We start from the raw sequence: 20,571 nt of genomic DNA, 5'->3' as shown, positions 1-20,571 counted from the left end.
GTAACTGCACGCAGACTTATGCCTGGGCAGATGGTCCTTGCGACTTACAGGGCTAAACTCAAACCTGATCCTACTGAGAAGGGGAATGGTTAAGCTCTGAGAGCAAAGTGGGTCATTCCTTACGAAAGGCCGGCTGTGGCACGCCGCGGAGGTCAGGGCAGCCGAGCGGCAGGAACGCGGGGCCGGCCCTGCTCGGCACAGCCCCTCCGGGCTGCAACACAGCCCCGGCACCGCCCAGCACCGGGCACAGGCGGGCAAGGAACGAGAGCCCTAGGCATGGACAGAGCCAGTCCTGTCCTCCTGTAAGAGTCTTCGATAACTAAATGTTGAGAAAGAGCCCAAGTTGATGTAAATCGGACAAAATGGTGATTCCAAGAGCTCGCTGGAGATCTGTGTGACACCATTAAGGACATCCATAAGGCAGTAGACGCAACCTCTGGGTAAATTAAGCTTATGACTTTCAGACAATGTATCAAAGTTTGAAACATTTTCCGTAAAAATGCAAACATCTGTTGTACAGCTGCAATGCAACATTCTGATTCCAGTCCTTAAAAAGATTTATTTAATAAATTAATAACTTTTAAAAGCACAACAGATATGACAAGAGACACTGGTTTATCTCATATGATATATTTATCTTGTATGATACTAAACAATTAATGCATCACATTAAATTTTTTCCTCTAATAGATTTGACTCCAAATGTCTAGATATTCTCCTGTAACAGAATGTGAATAATTTGTAATTCTTCCCCCCACTTCTCTATCAAAACATAATAACACAAAATGTTCTTATCAGCACAGCTGTTGCTACATGTAATGACTTACAAGGCAGAAATTCATAGAAGATAACAATACCTTTTTTGCACTTTCAGGACCTGCTTCATCAAAACGAAATCTGACAATACGGAAGTCTTTGCAATAAATTATTAATTCAGTTGGATTAAATTTCAGTTTTTGGTTGGGACCAAGGACCTTCTGCTTCCTCTTGGTGTCATTCACTGTAAAGAAGAGAAACTTATTTGACTGTGTTCTGTAAGGAAACACAAGACTGGCTCAAACACACACAGTAATGTTGCTGCCAGAAGTTCATTTACTGGCACATTTTGATTCAGGTAGAAAATCTGCTGATTCCTGTTAGTAAAAGCTTATGTTTCACTAAACTTAGGGTAAACCTCATCTTTTAGAAAAGGGGCAACAAATGTGGGCCACTGCAAGACAATATAACAGGTCAATAGTACCTCTTTGTTGTAAAAAAAAAAAAAAAAAAAAGCATTTCTTCATCATGTGCTTTCTCAGAAACACATTAATCTTTTCACAGTGATCACAACCATCTTTTGGCTTTGAAAACTTAACAAATAATTTAGATTACCTACAGTCAGAAAACCAAGTGTTTAACAGCCCATGGCATAAACAAAATTTGAAAATTGATCACTTTTATGAAATTTTACAATTATAAGATGAAAAGCATTCTTAACAAATAAGTTAGTCTAAGGAATCCAACCAATAAAGACTTGGTTCTCACAAGAAGTATTTTGTTTGTTCAGATTATGATGTCAATTGCTGTTTTGCAGATTTTTGGAGATCACCAGTTATTAACTTGCTAAAAATTAGAGAGGATTGAAAACTACAGCATTTCCCTTGTCATAAATCCCATCTATGTCTAACTCCATAATCTATTTTTGCAATTTAGTGTATTTCAGTGGCAGAGATTCAGATAATTCAACGTAAAAACATTGCTAACAAAATTTTGTACTGCTATAATGTGTCTCTCCTACAACACCTGCTGAACCAGTATAGTGGTTACAAATGTAAAGACTATAATATAAAGACCCAACTAAGTCTCCTGCATGGCACCTCAAGATTTATTCAGCATTTGAGGCTTTTATCCTAATTTTAAATAAACCAAATACTTCAAATCAGGGAAGATTAATGACATAAAACCTCAAGTGTCAACAATTCTGCAGAACTTAACAGGCAGGTAGCAGTTTTGTACTGAACAAGAATAAAGCCTGTCAGTATACTCAGCTATTTTTGACCTACCTGTGACAATCTGCTCAATGCACGTGAGTGGGACATCGTGTTCACCAAGGAGGAGGTTTTTATAATGGAATTTCTGAAACACATGAACTCACAGCCATTAATTGCAGTTCTGCAGTTTGCAACCAGATACACAGAATAACTTTGAAGAAACTACGATAAAAATCAGGCATGCCTAGGCTTTTCTATACTACCCTTGCCTATTCCCAGGAATTAGAGCTTAGAGGCTGCTGAACTGCTCATCCAGCAGTTCAGAAACCCAGTGGAATATGCAAAATAACCTCCTTATTTGCACTGAATTTACTGAATTAGAATCAAAAATTACTCTTAGAAATTCAATACAGTTTGAAGTATTAAAAAAATTATATATGTGGAATATAAGAAATCTCCAATTATTACTTTCGTAGGCATGGAAAGAAAAAAATATTAATTCTACTTCAGGGGCAAATTTTAACAACTACTTCATGCCAAAAATTAACCTTTTGATGTAGCTCTGGTCAAGCTTCCTAACTATTATTGAATAAGCATCTACCTACTTTCAGAGCTATACATATCTTTAATTAATGGAACATTTCCTTTAAAAGCCCCAAATGGAAGTGCAAACTCTACTGCAAATTACACACAGCTCACTACTTGGATTTCCAGTGTCGCATGCTGTGCTGTTCAAAAACTGATCATGGTTTTGAATGTCATGAGCTCTGCTTTCACAAAGCAGAAGAGTTCTTGTCCCCTCTTCTTGTTGCTTCATCTCCAATGAATACTCATTTCGTGGTTACTTTGCCCTCCACCAGTAACACCAATAAAACTCCACCACATGGAGAGCTTTTGCAGATCGGACACTTGTCTAGTCTAAGGGACATCTGCAAACAGCTCCTTCGGGGAGGAACACATCTGTGTATAATTCCTGCTTTGTCTTTTGTAAAACCACTTCCTGGGGAAGCCTCCGTACGTGGAGGTGAATGGAGCTGGATGTACTTCTGTACAAATGTCGTGCTCTTGTTCTGATATGAATGGATGGGACAGCAATACATTCAGAATAGGCCAGTGGAACTGTCTGGGTGAATAATTTCACTTTTCACATTCATGATGTAGCCGTGTGAGCAATAACCAACCTGCAGTGGCATTGGGTCATCTGTAATAAAGGAAATCTTGAAGTTAGTGCAAACCAGCTTGCCCCACAGATCATACTGGCTCGTGTCTGTTGCAATGCACTTTCTTACAAAATTTACTTCGTTCACCACAATTTCACCTGGAACAGAAGAAAGGGAGGGGAAAGGAGAAGCCTATATAAATCCTGTGGGTACAACAATTCCAAGTCTGTAGTACCAAGGATCCCCTAACTCTTTACTAGTTTCAAGTTATCCACCTCTTATGGGTAAACATGGAGTTTAACACCACTCCAGGAAAAAGAGAAAATTACCCCCAAAATGGACAATTTTGTGCAGTAGTTAAAATGAAACAAAACCAAAACCAACAAAAACAACCAACTTAAAACCAAAACAAACCTCAAAGAATAAAAACCAAGAGAAACCCCACAAGAAACCTAACCCACAGTCAAACCCAACAAAAGCACACACTACTTCCCTTAGATCCAGAGATCAAGATCTGCAATTCTCCACTATTAAAAATTCATGTGTTTGAACAACACTGTACATAGCATACATTCCTGTACTTCAGCTAGTATTTATTTTTAAAACTGAAATTAGCTGGCTATTGTTAAGTACTTCAGAGAATTTTATGAACTTCCTGAATTCAGGATCATCAGGCCACATCACATTTTGCATTTATAAAGACATTTTCAGGTGACTTCAAGAAACAGAACACAAACACATTTCCAACTTTTTACTGTGACTGTCTAATGAACGAGACATTTTCTGGCTTTCCTTAATAAAACAGAAGATCCAAATGAAGAAAAAATAAATTATGCTAATTGGTCTGGCATAAGCTATAAAATAAAAAAAGCATATAGGCAAATGATACTGAGGACCTTTTAAAAAGAAAAAGTAAATCACTACACAAAATTGTACTTTTCAGTTCCACAGCCAAGATTTCTGAAAGCTAAACAGTAACTCTTCCTTCAGTAATCTAACTTAGTAATTCCTTTTATTCCTGTACAGGGCTTTCACTTCTGTCATCAGATCAACCACCTCCTGCTGCTGCTGTCTACCATAAATAGTGTGGGAGTACAAGTGTGTTCCAAGAAAAGTGTAATTTCATATTGGCTCTGAGATTTTGCTTAGAAGAAACTAAGGACTAAAGATTGCTGAAGCGTAATTTGCTCCTAATAGGTTTGGCATGTTTAGTCCCAGTTGCCTGAAATGCCATCTCACAGTCATGCTCTGCAAGGGAGCAGCAGCTCTTCAGGCAGCTGTGCTGGCAGCAGTCAGCTACTGCATGTCCAAGGAGTAGAACCACAGCCTGGAATGAATTCCCCATTTATCTCCTGCTGTGGAGCAGGTCTTTCCTCAGGTGATTATCACTGCAGCCAAGTGACCATACCTTGAAAGGACTGCCTTTGGTGTCCCAGACACTTGAGAGAAATGCACCTTCTGCTGTCTCCAGGCCCTCCAGCCCCTTGGCTATTCACCCAGCTGTCCTACTGGTCCTGCTGGATCTCTTGCCCCTGATACAATCAGGGATCTGCCTGGAAGTCACTAAGAGCAGCAGCAGCATCCCTGCTTTCGGCTCAGTTGCTCAGCTGTAAAAATGTCTTGGTCTAAGTCTGTAGCCTTGAGCTGCCAGAATTATGAGCTGTGTTCTGGGACTGTTTGAAGATGTGAGGAGACAAGTTTCATTGACCTGTGTTATCATACATACGAATATTCTAAGCAAGAAGTGGCAGGAACTGTGAAAATATCTATAAACAGATCTTCTGGAGCTTTAAAGTATTTTTTCAAACAGTGCTAAAATGTACTAAAATAAGCTTTTGAATATGAAAATAAAAAATCTGATTCTGACAGCTTCAATACAAATAGTTAAAAACTCATCCAAGTCCACAGCAGCTGAAAACAGCGTCTTAAAATGGGGTACATGAGAATGACAAGCTCTACTTCTGTTAAACATTGTGATGAAAATGTTTCAATACATGGTCTGGCCTGAAACTTTGTAATGCACAGCACTTCTTCAAATAATCTATTTACTTAAATAACTGCAAAAGCCCAAAACATTTATTGAAGCAATTTTTCCTCAGTGTTGGTAATAAGTCTTCAACTATTCAATGTGAAGTTCTGAGTCACCTCCTGTGTGTGAAGAAAACAACCTCTTCATAAACTGAGTTCTAAGTAATTTTTATTCCTCTCTCTCTACATATTGCCAGTGTATCACTGCATTTCTAATTAAAAAATATGGAGCCCTAAATACACCATGAAATGAAATGCAACTTCATAGCTTTTTTTGGTAACATTCACTTATCTGTTACCAAGTATAATATTTTTTACTATCACATATGAGACACTTCTAAAAGCAAATTATTATTATCAAACTATTTCAGTACTTCATTACTTTGATGTAACCAAACAGAAAAGAAATTAAACACATTCCCACATCTTCAATTTGAATTTACCACAGTTTTAAACATGCCTGCTACATCATTCTCTTTCCAAAGCCAGTCCTTTTTACTTCCCCTCTTCATTCCTCATGATTGTATGGCTACACTGCCACATGTTAATTCTAATCCTGTTTTAGTGCAATTGCATTTAGTTTCCTTTCATCCAACACAAATACATTCTGGATTTTCTGGCCTCACTTATCTTCTGCTCTCAGGTTTGCAGCCCTAACCCAGAACTGTCCATTTTGAACCTAAGGATTAAGGTATGGCAGGACAGAGAATGTGCGCACACCAACTTCAGCTGAAGAATGAGAAAGTTTGCAAATTTAATAATTTAATAGATGTGGTTTCCAAACACCTCTAGAAATTGATTTTTTTTTTAATTTTATGTGACCCACCTTTTATCCCTCATTTGGACAATTTTATATATATATATAGTGAACCTTTCAAAATGAAAATTTAGGGAAGTAGATAAACAACGTGAGTAGTAAGCACAGGACTTGCACAAGGAACCCTTCTTGTGTTTGTAGTTGAGTAGGTGATTTCTCCTACACAAGACAACAACAGAGCTATTCAGAGATGTTACACTGCACATTGCTACAATGTAGCTGCTGCTTTTTCCAGTAAACAGTCACAAGCTGTTCCAGACATGGAACAGCAGTCAACACTTCCATCTGACTCCACGAGTCAAACAGTGATCTCAGGAGACGAGAGCAGTTTGTTTAAACTTTGACAGGAAACCAGAAGAGAAATTACAGGTTGCCACCCTTACATAGAAAGCCTAATTATGTTTAATAAAAATATTTTTACACTGAATACACAAATCACAAAAATAACAGGAGAAACTGAAGGATCTATCTAGATAATACACTCTCCACCTAACACACAGCCTCAGAAAGTGTTAAACTTCTGAAAAATTCTGCTACATCTCCCAAAAGCACATGCAATCTGCCTGGTTCAAATTTTGGATGTTAAGAGAATTCACGGTACGTATCTAATCCAGCATAATGCATAAGCCACTGCAATCAAAATAAAAAGCAGCCAGCAGAGCCTGGGAGCACGTGGGAGCTGGGAGAGAGGCAGGAGGGAGCACTGGATAGCACAGCTGTGCTCGCCCCCAGCCTGCAGCCACTGCACTCTGCACCAGCCTTTGGGGCTATATGCTTCCTCAAAACTCGAAACACAATCCCTAATCACTAACCTCCTACAATAAAGGATGTTCTACACCATTTTGGGGCTATATGCTTCCTCAAAACTCGAAACACAATCCCTAATCACTAACCTCCTACAATAAAGGATGTTCTACACCATTTTCACTACTGTATTTTCGTTACTTTTGGTGCCCTGCTTCACAGGATCAAGTTTAATTTTTGTGTTTATCTAATAAAGGTAGCAGTTTGTAACTTTCCTGAAAAGAAGGTTGATTTGAGTAGCATCAAGGACCCCAACCTTATTAATGCAGGAGGTAATACAGACTGGGCATTTTTCAACAACTTTAACAATACTGACTAAACACCACAATGAAAGGAACTGAGCAGTATTTTACATATACAGAGATCAATACATATATGTATTGAGAGATGGAGCATGGCACACATACATACATACACACCTTAAAATGCTAGCAGGCTGTATTTTTATCACATTAAAAACCTGGTATTTGCTAGAGGCAATGAATAGCTGAAATCATACTCCATAAATGAATAATGCAAAGAAGCACAGTAAGTTTGCAGGTACCCTGTAAGGTGCTAAGGGAACTTTCCCGATGCTGTACTAGAAGCACAAGAACAGATGTATCAGCACAAACTTTCTTTAATGAGCAGTGAAGCTCTACAGATATGTTCAATGTCTAACAGACATAAGCATAACAGAGGTTATTAAGTACTTTATCCAGTCATGTAATTTCTACCTAAATCCATAAAAAACTAGCACCTGGAAACTGAACTCCTGTTTCCTATTTTCAATGCTGGTAATGATTATACCCAAGTAAGACAATAGAAAACCAGCTTGTTAATGTGAAACATAGTCTTAGAAGTTCACAAAAGAAAAGCTCAAGCTAATTCAAGTAGCTGTTTAACTGTTAAGAATGCAAATAATGAGTTCACTTGTAAAATATTTGGCAAATAATTAACTTTCAGAATTTCCCAAGTAAGAATTTCCAATAAAAACTTTGTTAATAAGTAACTTCAATCTACAACCTTTTTGTCCCTTTATCTGCTCTCTTGTGGAGAGAATACCAAAATTGTATGAGTTTATTAGTATGCATCAAGCATTTAGATGTAAATGTCTCGAATCCACTTCTAAATGAATCTTCTGTTCAGTGTGCTCAGGCACTTCCAAACTTAGGGGGAAAAAAAGTATTTGTAAGCTCATAAAATAATTGTCTTTCATCTATTTTCTGATTTTCATGAGCTCTTACAAGGTTATTCCAAAAGGACAGATCAATTCTGTGATTACTGGGGAATGAAAAACAATTTGCCTTGATTTTTAACAGGAGAACCTGAGATCCCAAAGAACAATTCTGACCACTGCTTGGAGAGTGGTGTGTTATAAATGCACAGTACCAAAAGAGATTGCTTTGCCAGTCTTATTAGAAAATTGTTATTAAAATATCATATATTAATATTTTAGTTTCTCTAGTGTGCTAAGAGAAAAGAGCCTAGATAAATTTTTAAAATGCTCAGTAAGGGGAAAAAGTAGCAAAAAAATAAAGCCTTCCTGGTAAGTTGTCAAAGATCATCTCTGTGTTTCCCATGCACAATAACAAGATTAAAATCAGTATTTGCCCAGTAATGGCTAATCTTTATGAACATTGAAAAAAAACCCCAAAAAACAACAATACTTAAACAGAGCCAAACAAACCCACAGCTGGGACCTGAGAAGATAATTGCTTTTCTGAACTAGGATGGGATGCTCCACAAAAGCTTTTCCAACATCTCAGAACCACAGTGAAGGACACAAAAACGTAGAGTAGGCAACAAACAACAGTTCAGATGGCAAGAAGGGAACATTCATCAGGAGCAAAGCTCTCACTATGCACCAGATCGAAACCAAAGTATTGCAGCAAACTAAAAAACTGCTTACAGAGTTGCTTTAATCCAGGAACTTGTATTACCACTCAAATAGAAACAGTTCCATATTCAACACTCGCTTCCGCCTCAAGCTGGCACTGCCATTTATGACAGACTTTGTTAGTCTCATCAGAGAACTGATCCAGTTAAAAATTGATCTTTTCTTCCTTTTTTGCCAGTTCAAATTTCACCTGAATTAGCTCTGATCTGTCTTGTTCTTTGGTTGCACAAAAAGGTGTCAGCATGAAATAGTTAATAAGAACACACCTGTGTGTGAGAAAAAGAGAATAATAAACAGCTCCTGTTGGCATCGGTATGTATGGTTGGGCCAAATTAAAATAAACTCTTATCACCAGAACTCCTCCAATAAGAGTTTTAGCAATGATTTGGTCAGAGTTCTGTAATGTGAACAGACAAGCCAGTGAGAGGCAGTGTGTTTGGTGTTTGCATATTTTTAAGTCTGCCTACGTAAACTACCAATTCCCAAACCCTGACTTTGCCTAAACAATACAATCAGTAACAATTTGAGAAAATTGAGGTTTTCAGCTTGTTATTTTATAACTATGTTACCAATACAAGCTACAGATGCCGAACTTCTAATGTACTCCTGAGTCTTTGTTAAATTATACAAGTTTGGCTTAACAAATAAATTAATACAGAAGCATTTGTTTAGAAATGAGTTTGGAATCAGTTCACTGAAGACTTGCTTAATTGGAAGAAAATATAATTGCCAAGAGACAAAACCCCCAGTAGCTTGGACAGATGACAATTCAGAATCTACTGGATTTAAATGGCTTGTAGCACTAAACCAATGTTGGGCAGAGTGGGCAGAAACCAATTACTTCACAACTTCTTTGCAAAATGCACATGTAAAAACATTAAAATACTTAATGCTAAAACAGGGTCATCCTTCTAGCTTCAAGGAATTATTCCCATATTGGCCTATGGCTAATCTGTTACATATAGGAAATAATTTTTGCAGAGGTTGACAAATACTAAAATATATTACTAGTCAGAAGCTTTAAGAAATGCCTTTTATAACAAAAGGCAGGACAAAATTACTCCATCCAGTAAAATCTACTTTTAGGATTGTATTTGGTACTGAGATTCTGCCTGCAGACCGCCTTGGTTGTACTTATGTCCTTAAAAAAATCAAACCCAAACACAGAACAAGCAGTTAACTGAACCCAAACCACGCCTGAAAATTTATTTTGAGCCAAACAAACAAAAAAGCTGCAACAGAAAAGAGTACTCAGTGTATACTTACTGTAAGTGACATCTCATTCTAAATCTAAGTCAAATGTTTGGTTCATTTTTAAACTTCTTGCAATATGAGAAACTAGTTTGCAGAAACCTGTTGTTTCAGGTTTCAAATCCAGAATTGAAAACTTTCATAACTTATATAAAACTTCTGGTAATCTTGGTATAGAAAACAAAAAAACCTGAAATATCTACTTTAACAAAGCTTCAGGGAATTGCATTATTTTCCAAATTGCCATTCTGATCTTCTAATCTGGCCATTGTTAAATGCTGAAAATAATTTCAAGCTCTTGTATGACACTGATTCGTGAGAACAAGTTGCAGCTGCAAAGCTTTTTTGCTTCCTTTTTTATATCACCTATTAATTTTAAAAACAAACAAACGAATTTTCACAGTAACATTTCCGTTTCAAACAAAAAACTTGACGCAGGGGAAAAAAACCCTAACCCTGCAATATGATGAGTCTCACTCAGCTGCACAAGGAGGGAGGGAGCCTTGGCGAGCACTCCACAACACTGGGAATGAGAATCAACAGCTCCGAGTGCTCTGGAGCAGTGAGGAGCTGCCTTCAGGCAAGTTCTGCTCAGGTGCTATCAGCACTGACAGGCTCTCGCTGCTCACCAGCAACACATGCACATCCTCAGCAGATCGGGTCATGCCTTCCTGAATATCAACACCTCATTCCAGAAACAGCCCCAGGAAAAGGCACCGGCAGCACAGCACAGCACTTGCACCAACTAAGCAACCTCAGTTTTCCCTCGGAGGCAAAATGATTCCCAACAGCCAAGCAGGGCAGACCCGACAGAGCCCGGGGGTCACTCATTAATCTCACTAAGCTGGGCCCCGGCTCACACAACCCCCGCCCTGCCCCGGCCCGAGGGGCACCGAGCACTCACTGCACAGCGCGGCCGCCGCTCTCCCGCCGGGGCCACCACGGGCCAAAGGAAATGCCGAGGAAGAGGAGCGGGGTCCAGAGCAGCGGCGAGACAAGAACGTACCTGGGGCACTACTGCACGAGGGTGCCTCAATGAACAGTGAGTTTCCCTCTCCTATCACATGATGTGTTGCAGCTGCTCTGGAACACATGACTCAATGTAATAAGGAATTGCAGAAAGCAGAAAAAAACAAAAAGCTGGGAGCTAACTTGTGAGAGAAACAGACTCTTCTAAAAGATCAAATCTTTCCATGATACAGTCTTAAAACCCTCCCAAAACTAAATTTCTACAGTCACTTGCCTTTCTAAAGGCACATGTATATATAAAAGCCAACAGAAATCGAAAAAGCAGGGGGCAAAGTCAATCAGCATTATTAAATAAAAACCGAATCTATCCAACGGCAAAAATCTTGAACAGGATACATAATTCCACCTCAGCAAAAAACAGGAACTTAGCACAACCAAAAAATGTTCAGAATTAATCAAGAAGATGATTACAGATACAGGAAACTTCATTTTTAGGACCAACTAAGACATTTAAGCCAAAGGGAGGCAAAACAAAGTGGACATACAACACATGTCTAAAAATCACAACTTGCATGACATGGAGGAATATGGCTTGATGTTTGCTGCACACTACAAGAACTGGGATTTATCCAAAGGAACTGGATGGTGGTAATTTCAGAAAAAAAATTAAAAGGAGTTCTAATAGCATATAATTAAACTATGGAACTTGTTACCATGTGAAGCTGTGGGTGATAAATGTTTACACGGCTATAGAAAGCAACTGCATAAATTCAAGTGAGACAAACACAGCAAGAGGAACTGAACACGGTAGCACTGTTTCTGCGATATCCTGTGACTCCTCACTTGGGCTCCTGCAAGAGGGAAGTCCCCATTCTGCACTCTGCAGAGGAGCGGCTGGGAGTGCTGCTTGCCCTGCTCCCCTCTCCCTCGGTGCCTCCGCAGCCACCTGCAGCCAGAGGGGACAGACATGTGTCCCCGCGCAGCCGAACTTGTGCCCTGCTGGTCACCCACCGCGGCTGAGACCTCACACCGGCGACGGCTCTCAGGTTCTCTTCTGGCATCTGACCACAAAACGGGGCAGACACAACAGCCTGTGCATAACTGCTTTCAACAGCACCCCACCACCACCGCCCCTTTATCTTGCCTTAGCATGAACAAGCCTTAAAGATAAAAAACATTATTCTAATTCAGTTTAATAACCATTTCCAGCTTTTTTGTAAAAAAACTTACAGGTAACAACTAATATCTTAATCTACTAGCAAATCAGCATACTGAGCAACAATTTAACTAATTCAAATTGACATTAAGATTCAGGAGGAACAATCCTTTCCCCACACTCCATCAGATGCTTCACTGGTTACATAATCTGCTGCAGAATGCCCTGCGTGAGCGAGAGAGCAACAGGGAGGATCTCGTTGCCTGGTCTTGCCCAACCCACAGTGTGGCACTGGTTCCAGTACAGACACCAGACTGGCCCATTGTCCATCCCTGTACTGCACTTCTGCACACTGCTTTGCCATTCACAGCATGGAGACAAGCTGCATTCACAGCCCGCTCGTGCTGGACAGGCTTTTTCAATGATCAAGTTGATGACTTGGAAATGCTACAGACACAGTTATGGAAAACAGGCTACAGCTGACCCCCAGAACAAAACATACCTTCAGGTTCAACAACGTGAACTCCACACTCCCCTAAGGTACACAGACAATTTCCCAAAAGCCAGGCAAGGCACTATAACAGACTGGCTGCTAGACTACCTGCTATTTCCGTAATTTTCCTCTTTGGCATGCCTGTAAAACTAGCAATGCACACAAACAAAGGGGAAATAAGTGAAACTGTTACAGAGGCCAACTCAACAAATTCTGCAGAAACTCTCACTCACAGAGCAAACACTAGGAAAACAGAGCTGTGGAAAGAAAACATTTTTATAACTCTACCTCAAAGCTATATCATCTGTTTTGCAATGAAATTATACCAAATTCTATAAAATTACTTGCTTTTCCCTGCTGCAGTATCAAGTGTTGTCCCTTACAACCAAGGTTTTCACTTGTTTTAAATGATACTTTTTCCTTTTCCCAATAAACACCCTCCTCAGGGCATATAATTCCATGAGAATACAGGCTTTTGGTCCAAATTCTGATGAGATCTGGGCTCTTTAAACTTAAAAAAAACCAAACTCTACAGGTTGAAAGTTGATTCCAATGAATTTTCTAATTTTAAATAAAAACCACTTCATTTCCTAACCAAATGTATTATTTCCTAGCCTGTAACTCCTTGTCCTAACCTTCACTGCACAGAAATACAAGTTAGACAGCAGGGTATTTAGCTTCTTTGGAATTAGTAAGCAAGCCACTCCCTCAGAGTCACTAAGTTTTAGGAATCAAAAGTTTAATACAACCATTTGCAGGTTTTGAAGATTACTAAAGCCAGTACCTGCTTGTGCTAATGTAACTAAATTCCAAAAGAACTCCTTAAAAACTCCACTACTTAAAAAAGCGTAACAAACATTCAGCCACTCAGGTTTATCTCTGTTCCTGAGAGCAAAAGCAATTTCACACAATTGTTAAGGATGGGATTTCAGGAATGCCATACTGAAACTGTATTTACAAGGAAGTGCAAGTCAGCCTTAACACAATTAAATGAGTTGGAGTTTGGCCAGTAACTTGGGCTATGACAAATCCACAAGGCAGTCTATCCAGCAGTACAATGTGTACTTGTTTATGCACTTTTCTACAGCACGGCTGATGACAGAAACAAAAAATGTCTTTAGGCTGGTGCTTAACTTCAAACAGGAAGAATTGCATTTAAGTAATTTAAAATAAGTCACTTCTAACACCCTCCCAACTCTCATGCAGAGTCATGAAGAGACTTTGTCAGGACTACTCTGTGGCTATACAGAGCAGTGAATCTTATCATGAAATAACTCAAAATAATACCTTAGAGTGATATGGAGGTGGAAATTTTGAGTCTGTGGTACCTCATAGTGTGGCTTCTACATAACTTGGGGCAACTTACAACAAAGGTCCCAAAAGCCATCAAATGCTGACTTCAAAGAGAGTGCAGACAAGGAAAATAATGTAAAGAGGGAATAAATACAAGCCCGTTGAGAAAAACAAATCCAGTCAGCACCATTTTAAGAGTATTTGGGAGTTTCACAAATAGAGCAGGAACCACACTGCAAAAAGTGGCAGCACAGAAGTTACTTTTTGTAACTGCTCCTGGCCAGGTCCCACAGCAAAGGCAAGATGTGCTACATTTTGAGCAAAGCACTCTCTACTCTACTGCCCTGCAGTTGCTGTGGAATGTCTCAGAGAAGAATATGCAGTCACTTCCTTGTGAGTCAAAGGCCTTGGATGAATATCAACTGCAACACAATCAGTGTGATGCCAAGTGGTAAGCAGAAGTTTTGCAAGCATAAAAATATAACTATTTCAAATATCAAGCAATCTCAGCAATGTATTTTAAGACAGTTATGCCTCAAGCAAACTCTGCATTCTTTTGTTTCACGAAGAATGTCAGGCAGTTGTTATTTACTCTTTCAGTTGAACCTCTTCCACAGTAGGTACCTCACTGCACCATATCACATATTAATTAGTACTGCTTAATTAGCAACAGGCCCATGTAAAGCAGTGACAGAAATAATTTTAACAGTTGTTTATACCTACATCAGTGTGTGTGTAAATTCATATTTTTAAATATACATTCTGAATGCTAAAAAAACCCGGTAGTATGACATTGTTTTAAGCTCAAAATTATCCTTAGAAACTGCAAGCCAAATTTATTACTGTGATGTACAGTTTGCAGTGAAAGTAATCTTAGGAACAGTAGATTGTTCCTTCCATATCTGAAAAAAGGCTTTTAGAAATCCTCATTGCTGAAACTGCCATCTACCAGAGATTATTTCTTATTTAAAATATGGGTGTCATTAATATCCTACATTTTTATAAATACATTATGATGAACAGCAATAAAAGCATCACTTTATTTCACCCACACCTAAAAAAGATTATTCTGTAGAGGTCTGAAGACACAAATTCCAAACTTACCTACCAGCACCATATTCAATAAGAGTAAATGAATAAAGATGGCATTAGAAGTTTTCCAGTACAGAAGTCAATCATACCTACATACTGGAAATTCTGTGACTATTTTCCTTTAAAATAAAGGAAGACCCTGACACAGGCTTTGCTACTGGGTTCTGCACACAGGTAAAATCTGACATTCTGATTAAAGTGTAATTACCAGTAGTCTTCTGAAAGGTGTCAAGAATGCAAAAACACTCACCAGTGGTTTAATTTCCAATAGTCACAATAAAACCAAGACATTATTCTATATGTAGTACAGCATCACACAGGCAAAACTGCCTATGTATTTATTTAGTGTTTCAGGTATGCTAGAATAAGTTTCTACAGACACAAATATCATTACCTTTTTCTTCTCAAAAGCAATATTCCCTCAAACAATGCTAAGATTAAAATATACCAAAATCAACACCACCAGAGCTATTTGTCAATTTCCTGATTCATGCCTACCTGGTAAAAGTACTGGTTCCAGTTTTTTAATCCTTGGTTCTGATGCTATATTGTCATCAGCCTGAAGGAAAAAAAAAAAGAAAAAAAGAAAAATTACTTAAGGCTCAGAACTTTACAGTCAGACACAAGCCTGACCTGCTTGTACAGAAGAGAAAAAAGTTGTTTTAGCTTAAAAAGTTCATCTTAAGGAGCTAGAATCCAATCATAGCAAGAGTTTTTAACAATTTTGAGGGCATTTAGATTGGTACCAAAAGAATAATAAAATATTTAAAATATTCATGTTTAACAAATTGGGTAACCCGAACTATCACAAATCACAGGATGAACAAAAACCAATTTGGCTTGATACTCCATAATGGCTCGAGATCTTCAACAAGTTTTCCAGATACAGACACTCAAGTTCAAAAAAACTCTCTACTAACTTCTAACATGCACAGCTTTCCAACATAGGAAAGATTTCAAAAGAAACCTAAGGCCTAAAACACACATATGCCTACTTGCACTTCAGTTTCAAACCTTAAGACTGAAAATCTTCTGTAAAAAGACTGGAACCTTTGGTGAAATAACCCACGGTTCCTACAAATGATAGCAATATAACTATTTCCCAGGACTAGGAATATCCAGAACAGTGTTACATTGACATCTCATTTTTACTAAGAAATTGTGAAAAAACAAAAATCAGCCCTGATTTTTGTCATGTCAAACATGTTGCTAGAAGAGGTCCTGTCTTGTTTAAAGTAAATAAACATCACTTTCTGTCAAGTGCACATCCAAATGACACAAAAAGTCCTGGTGGTTCTCGACACCCTCAGTACTATATGCGCTATATATAATTGATAGATATACTTGGTTTTCTTATTTATGCCATCAGACACGTTCTAAACATGAAGCGATGGCTGCAAGTGAGACTTTAACTATCTGCACAACAGAGCAGCGCCCGCTGCTTTCTCCTCATCCCGCCCGGCGCTGCGGGCAAAGCGAGCCCAAACACCTGAAGCATAACTCACAACTTTCCAAAATGATCTCGCACGGGCCGATTTTAATGAACACAAGACTTTATTTTGATAGAAGTCCTGTTTCCCACCGCCGTGCGGGCTCTGTCCGTGTGCGGCGCGGAGACCCGGAGGCCGAGGAGCTGCACCCCGAACCGGCTGCGCAGCTTTTGTTTCCCGGTGCCACGGAGGGCTCGGGGAGCCGGCAGCCCCTCCACAGGTGCTGTTCGCCATCCCCCGGGCCAGCGGGCACAGCCCCCGGGCCAGCGGGCACAGCTCCCGGGCGGCACCTCGGCCAGGGACGGCCCGGGGCAGGCGGGGCAGGCAGGGCAGGGAGGGCAGGTCGGTAATGGCAGTAAAAGGCGGTTACCTGAGGCAGAAGGTACGACTTGAAGGTGGGTTTGGGCTGCTTGAGGGAGAACATTGTGGCCGCCGACGGGCGGGCGGCCGGGCCGGGCCGGGCCGCGGAGGTGGTGCCGACGCCCGCCGGCTCAGGCCCGGCGCCCGCGGCCGCTCGGGCTGCGCTCCCCGTCACACCGCGGGGGCGGCCCCGGCGCACCCTCCTTCCCCAAGGGAGGAGCCAGCGGCCTGGGCAGGCCCGGGCTGGAGCCGCTGCCGCCCCGCATGGAGCCCCCACAGCTCCCTCCTCCTCCCCGAGCCGGCCCAGCGGCTCCGTGGGCGGGCGGCGGCCCCGGCGGGCCGGGCCGGGCCGGGCCGGGCCGTGAGGGGCGGGCGCGGCTGTGCCCGCGTACGGCGGCGCGGAGGGAACAAGCGGCCCGGCCGTGACGGCCCGCCCGCGGCACCGCGCAGCCCCGGCACGGCCGCGCTGCCGGGGCCGGGTCACCGCCCCGCCGGCCCCGTCCTGCGCAGGCCGGGCCTGCCCCAGGGAACAGCCGGACGCCGGGCCTGCGGCGGGCCGGGCCGCCTGCTGAAGCACAGGATTGCCGCAGTTCGGCCTCAGAGCCCCGTGGGAACTGAAACCCCCGTTCCGAGGCCTGCAGGAGTTACTGCTACGCGGGGCTGTCTCGTAAGGCAGCGGTAAAATCCAGCTCCGGCGTGGTGGAGAGAGGGGCTGGGGAGACCCTGGCACAGGCTGCAGACGGAGGTCGTGGCTGCTCCATCGCTGGCAGCGTTCGCAGCCAGGTTCTGTAAGGCCTTGAGCAAGGTGCCCCTGCCCACGGCAGAGTTTTGAACTGGATGATCTACGCTGCATCCCAAGCCCTTGACGTTCTGGGATTCTGTGAATCACTTACTGCTATGGAGTTCTTCCCTGTCGCCCTTTACAGAAGGTGTATGCATTACAGCTGTGGGGTGCCTGCAGCCCTTTCAGGCCCGTGATGTGACTTGGGGGTGGTTCTGTGCAGGGCCGGGAGCTGGACTCCGCGATCCTCGTGGGTCCCTTCCAACTCAGCATACTCTGTGTGATTCTGTGAGGGCTGGATGATGCCCCAGGCAGCTGCTGCAGTCACCCTCCCACTCTGCAGCCCTGCTGACGACTCTGGGAGCTGGATGTTGATCCAATATTGTTGTAACTCCCTTTAAGCTTTCCAGGCACTCACGTGTTGCTCACCTGAACTTCTCCAGGAGATGGAAATAACACGTGCACCTACCTAAGCTGCCAAAATCCATCACTGCTATCTCTTTTAAGTAGGAAACTGAGTAACTGCTCATGTTTACTTAGTGGCCTATGGCACCCATAAAGGTCCATACTGCAGGTGATTATTATGACTGCTCTAAACTTGGCCTCCACAGTGAAAACACCTCCTCCTACATGAAGCAACAGTTTGGATGGAAATGTGGTTTAATGGAGAACTCTAGATCAGGAATACATAGTCTGTCATCTGTGAGATCTAGGGAAGGGGGAGAGTCTGGATTCTCCTGGGATCCAGTCACAAGGGAACTGGGTCAAACCAGCAGGTCTCTCTGGATTTCGGAGCCAGGTCTGAAGGGTTCATTAGGGTAAGAAGGGCTGGCCCCTGCCTGCTGGTGCACCACAGTCGTGGTTCCAGCTGTGAGCCAAGCAGAGTTCACAGCAAGGACCATGATTTAGGGGCGAGAGTTGAAGGCCAGGACCTGACAAACAAACTGCTGGTGTTTTGCAGCCTCACCATATTAAAAAGCATAATTTTGGTCAGTACACTGTCATGAAAATGGAACAGCTCGCTTACGACGTAACATTTGTAAAGACCTGCTACAGCATAGTGGTGAAGACTCCAATAAAATGGATGCAGTTTTAGACACAAAATGACACATACATACTCAACATCAGCTGCAAGGTCAAGATCTTCCCTCATTAATAGAAAGTACATTATATTGCATTAAAGAACCTGGGATTTTTTGTGAAGTCTGAGGGTGAGTGTTCAATGAAAGAACATACTTTAGGGCACAATCTGGATTCCACAATTTAGAGGAGATGCCCCACTGATTGCAGCAGAAAGGTTTGATTGAACAGTGGGGAAGGAAACAATTCACTGGCACCTGCCTAGACTGAGGAAAGCTCACGTGCATACATTTAATGCTGTTTAACAGCCCAGGAGGGAGCACCCTGCTCTTGGACTTTTAGATAGAGAAGATAAAACCAATCCCAGTGTACTTTTCAAAACAAGTGCACCTCCTTGCACAAAGGTCCCATCTTATTGCTTTTGGCAAACAATGCCCTTCATTTTATCCTCTATTTTCACATATACCACTTTTATTTTATGCTGTAAACATCATTGTCTAAGTGGGATTTTTCAGCCTGGCATGATCTCATGCCCCAGTCGATTTTAGAGAGTGCCCTGTGGTGCAGATGCTGCTGATGGTGTAGAGCTGAGTGCTGTAAGAGCAAACCACAGCTTCTCTCATTCCCTTTCATAACCTAAATCCTTTGGATGTTTGATAAGTGAGAAATACTGCAGGGCTAGCCCTTATCTTTATCCTTCTTTAAAGTTTTTGTTCATATTCAGAACACTGGTGAAAGGGAATTTAACTCAACAAGGGGGAAAGAGAAAGTGAGGGGGTGAGGAAGGCAGAAATTTCCCAGACTTGAAATTGCACATAATAAATTTGCCAGTGATATTAAAAATTATTATTATTTACACCATATCAGAATTACAAGAGTGTTTTTGCATCAGCACAGAGACTTTTTAGGAGTAGCTGCAAAAGCAATCTTACTCACGAGAGGATGATCACAGGATAGCAAAAATTTCCATTAAGGACTGTACTGACACATTGAAATAGCAGTGCTGTTCTGAAAGGGAGCAAACAAAATCAAAACTAAGCTCTCACAAGATTTATGAGGATTGTTACTGGAACTGGTTACAAGTTTCCACTGAAAGAGTTCTATGCCAGTAGGAGAAGAAGGCTGATTTGGCAGAATTGAGTACTTTGGAGAAGCAAGTTGATTGCCACAACTTGCAGTGAGATGCAGACAGGCAGAGCAGGACAGGCAAGTAGAGCAGGGTAGGCAGGCAGGGCAGGGCAGACAAGGCAAAAGGGCAGGCAGGACAGGCAGGGAAATCCTCTGGCTTCTTTTTGGAAACAAACTCAACTGCCGGCCCATCTCTGGCTATCCCAGTTCTGCCTCACTCGCTCACTTTCTTCAAACAGTTCTGCTAAGCCAGAGATTTTTGAGAATGCCTTTGTCTATGAGAGCAGTCTTGAAATAATGGTGGGAAGACAGCTATGCAACAAAGCCAGCTGAACTGAAAAGATTGCAGATGCCTGGTGTATTCTCATTATTTAAAAAATATTTTTTTTTACTCAGCACAGTTATTGTCCTTGTTATTCAGTGGTATCTCCTGTGTGCTAGCCTGACCAGGACCCTTTCACTTGGCCACTCTCTCTGAGAAGCAGCCTGGCCTCTCTCCCAGTGGTATCACCCCCAACACTGTGTGGTTGTCTCCCAGGGCTCTTTTTACATACAGTGCCACTGTTTGTGACAGTGCAGATAATCATCTGTTAGTGGTGGCTGGGGTGCATAACCTGCTGTGTTCAGTGCACACTCAGATTAGGCACCTTCCTAAAAAGTTCTGCTACAACCCCCTAAGGCAGCTTTTGGGGCTTGGGGAAGTGGCTGGGGAAGTGCTTTGGCTTATGCAATGCATAAGGGCTGGGGTTAAGTCAGAACAGATTTTCACAATGGTCCCTTTTGATCTCTCAGCAGATTAGAGAATGGCTTTCATTAGGCA

At 41.6% G+C, this 20,571-nt stretch overlaps 1 protein-coding gene across 5 annotated transcripts in view; it reads right to left on the bottom strand.

Moving 5' to 3' along the window:
• MTMR10 (myotubularin related protein 10) overlaps positions 1-17,760 on the bottom strand; it is a 36,795-nt gene extending 19,035 nt beyond the window's left edge. For 3 of the 5 annotated variants that reach the window (XR_005258188.1, XM_038147591.1, XM_038147592.1), the window contains exons 1-5: positions 16,773-17,760; positions 15,411-15,471; positions 3,152-3,288; positions 2,043-2,115; positions 858-1,000 (exon numbers count right to left, since the gene is read on the bottom strand). Coding sequence is in view for 4 of the 5 variants with exons in the window: in XM_038147591.1 (XP_038003519.1) it covers positions 858-1,000; positions 2,043-2,115; positions 3,152-3,288; positions 15,411-15,471; positions 16,773-17,615 (1,257 nt within the window). In the remaining variant the exon portion in view is untranslated. Of the gene's footprint in view, positions 1-857; positions 1,001-2,042; positions 2,116-3,151; positions 3,289-10,813; positions 11,482-15,410; positions 15,472-16,772 lie in introns of those variants that run through there. The other 2 variants (XM_038147593.1, XM_038147594.1) reach the window with 2 other exon arrangements.
• Positions 17,761-20,571: the final 2,811 nt, after the last annotated feature.

Source organism: Motacilla alba, chromosome 10 (assembly GCF_015832195.1).
Source record: "Motacilla alba alba isolate MOTALB_02 chromosome 10, Motacilla_alba_V1.0_pri, whole genome shotgun sequence".
Classification (NCBI taxonomy): Eukaryota; Metazoa; Chordata; class Aves; order Passeriformes; family Motacillidae; genus Motacilla; species Motacilla alba.
Note: the sequence above shows the minus strand (reverse complement) of the source record. Positions and strands in the feature narration are given on the sequence as shown.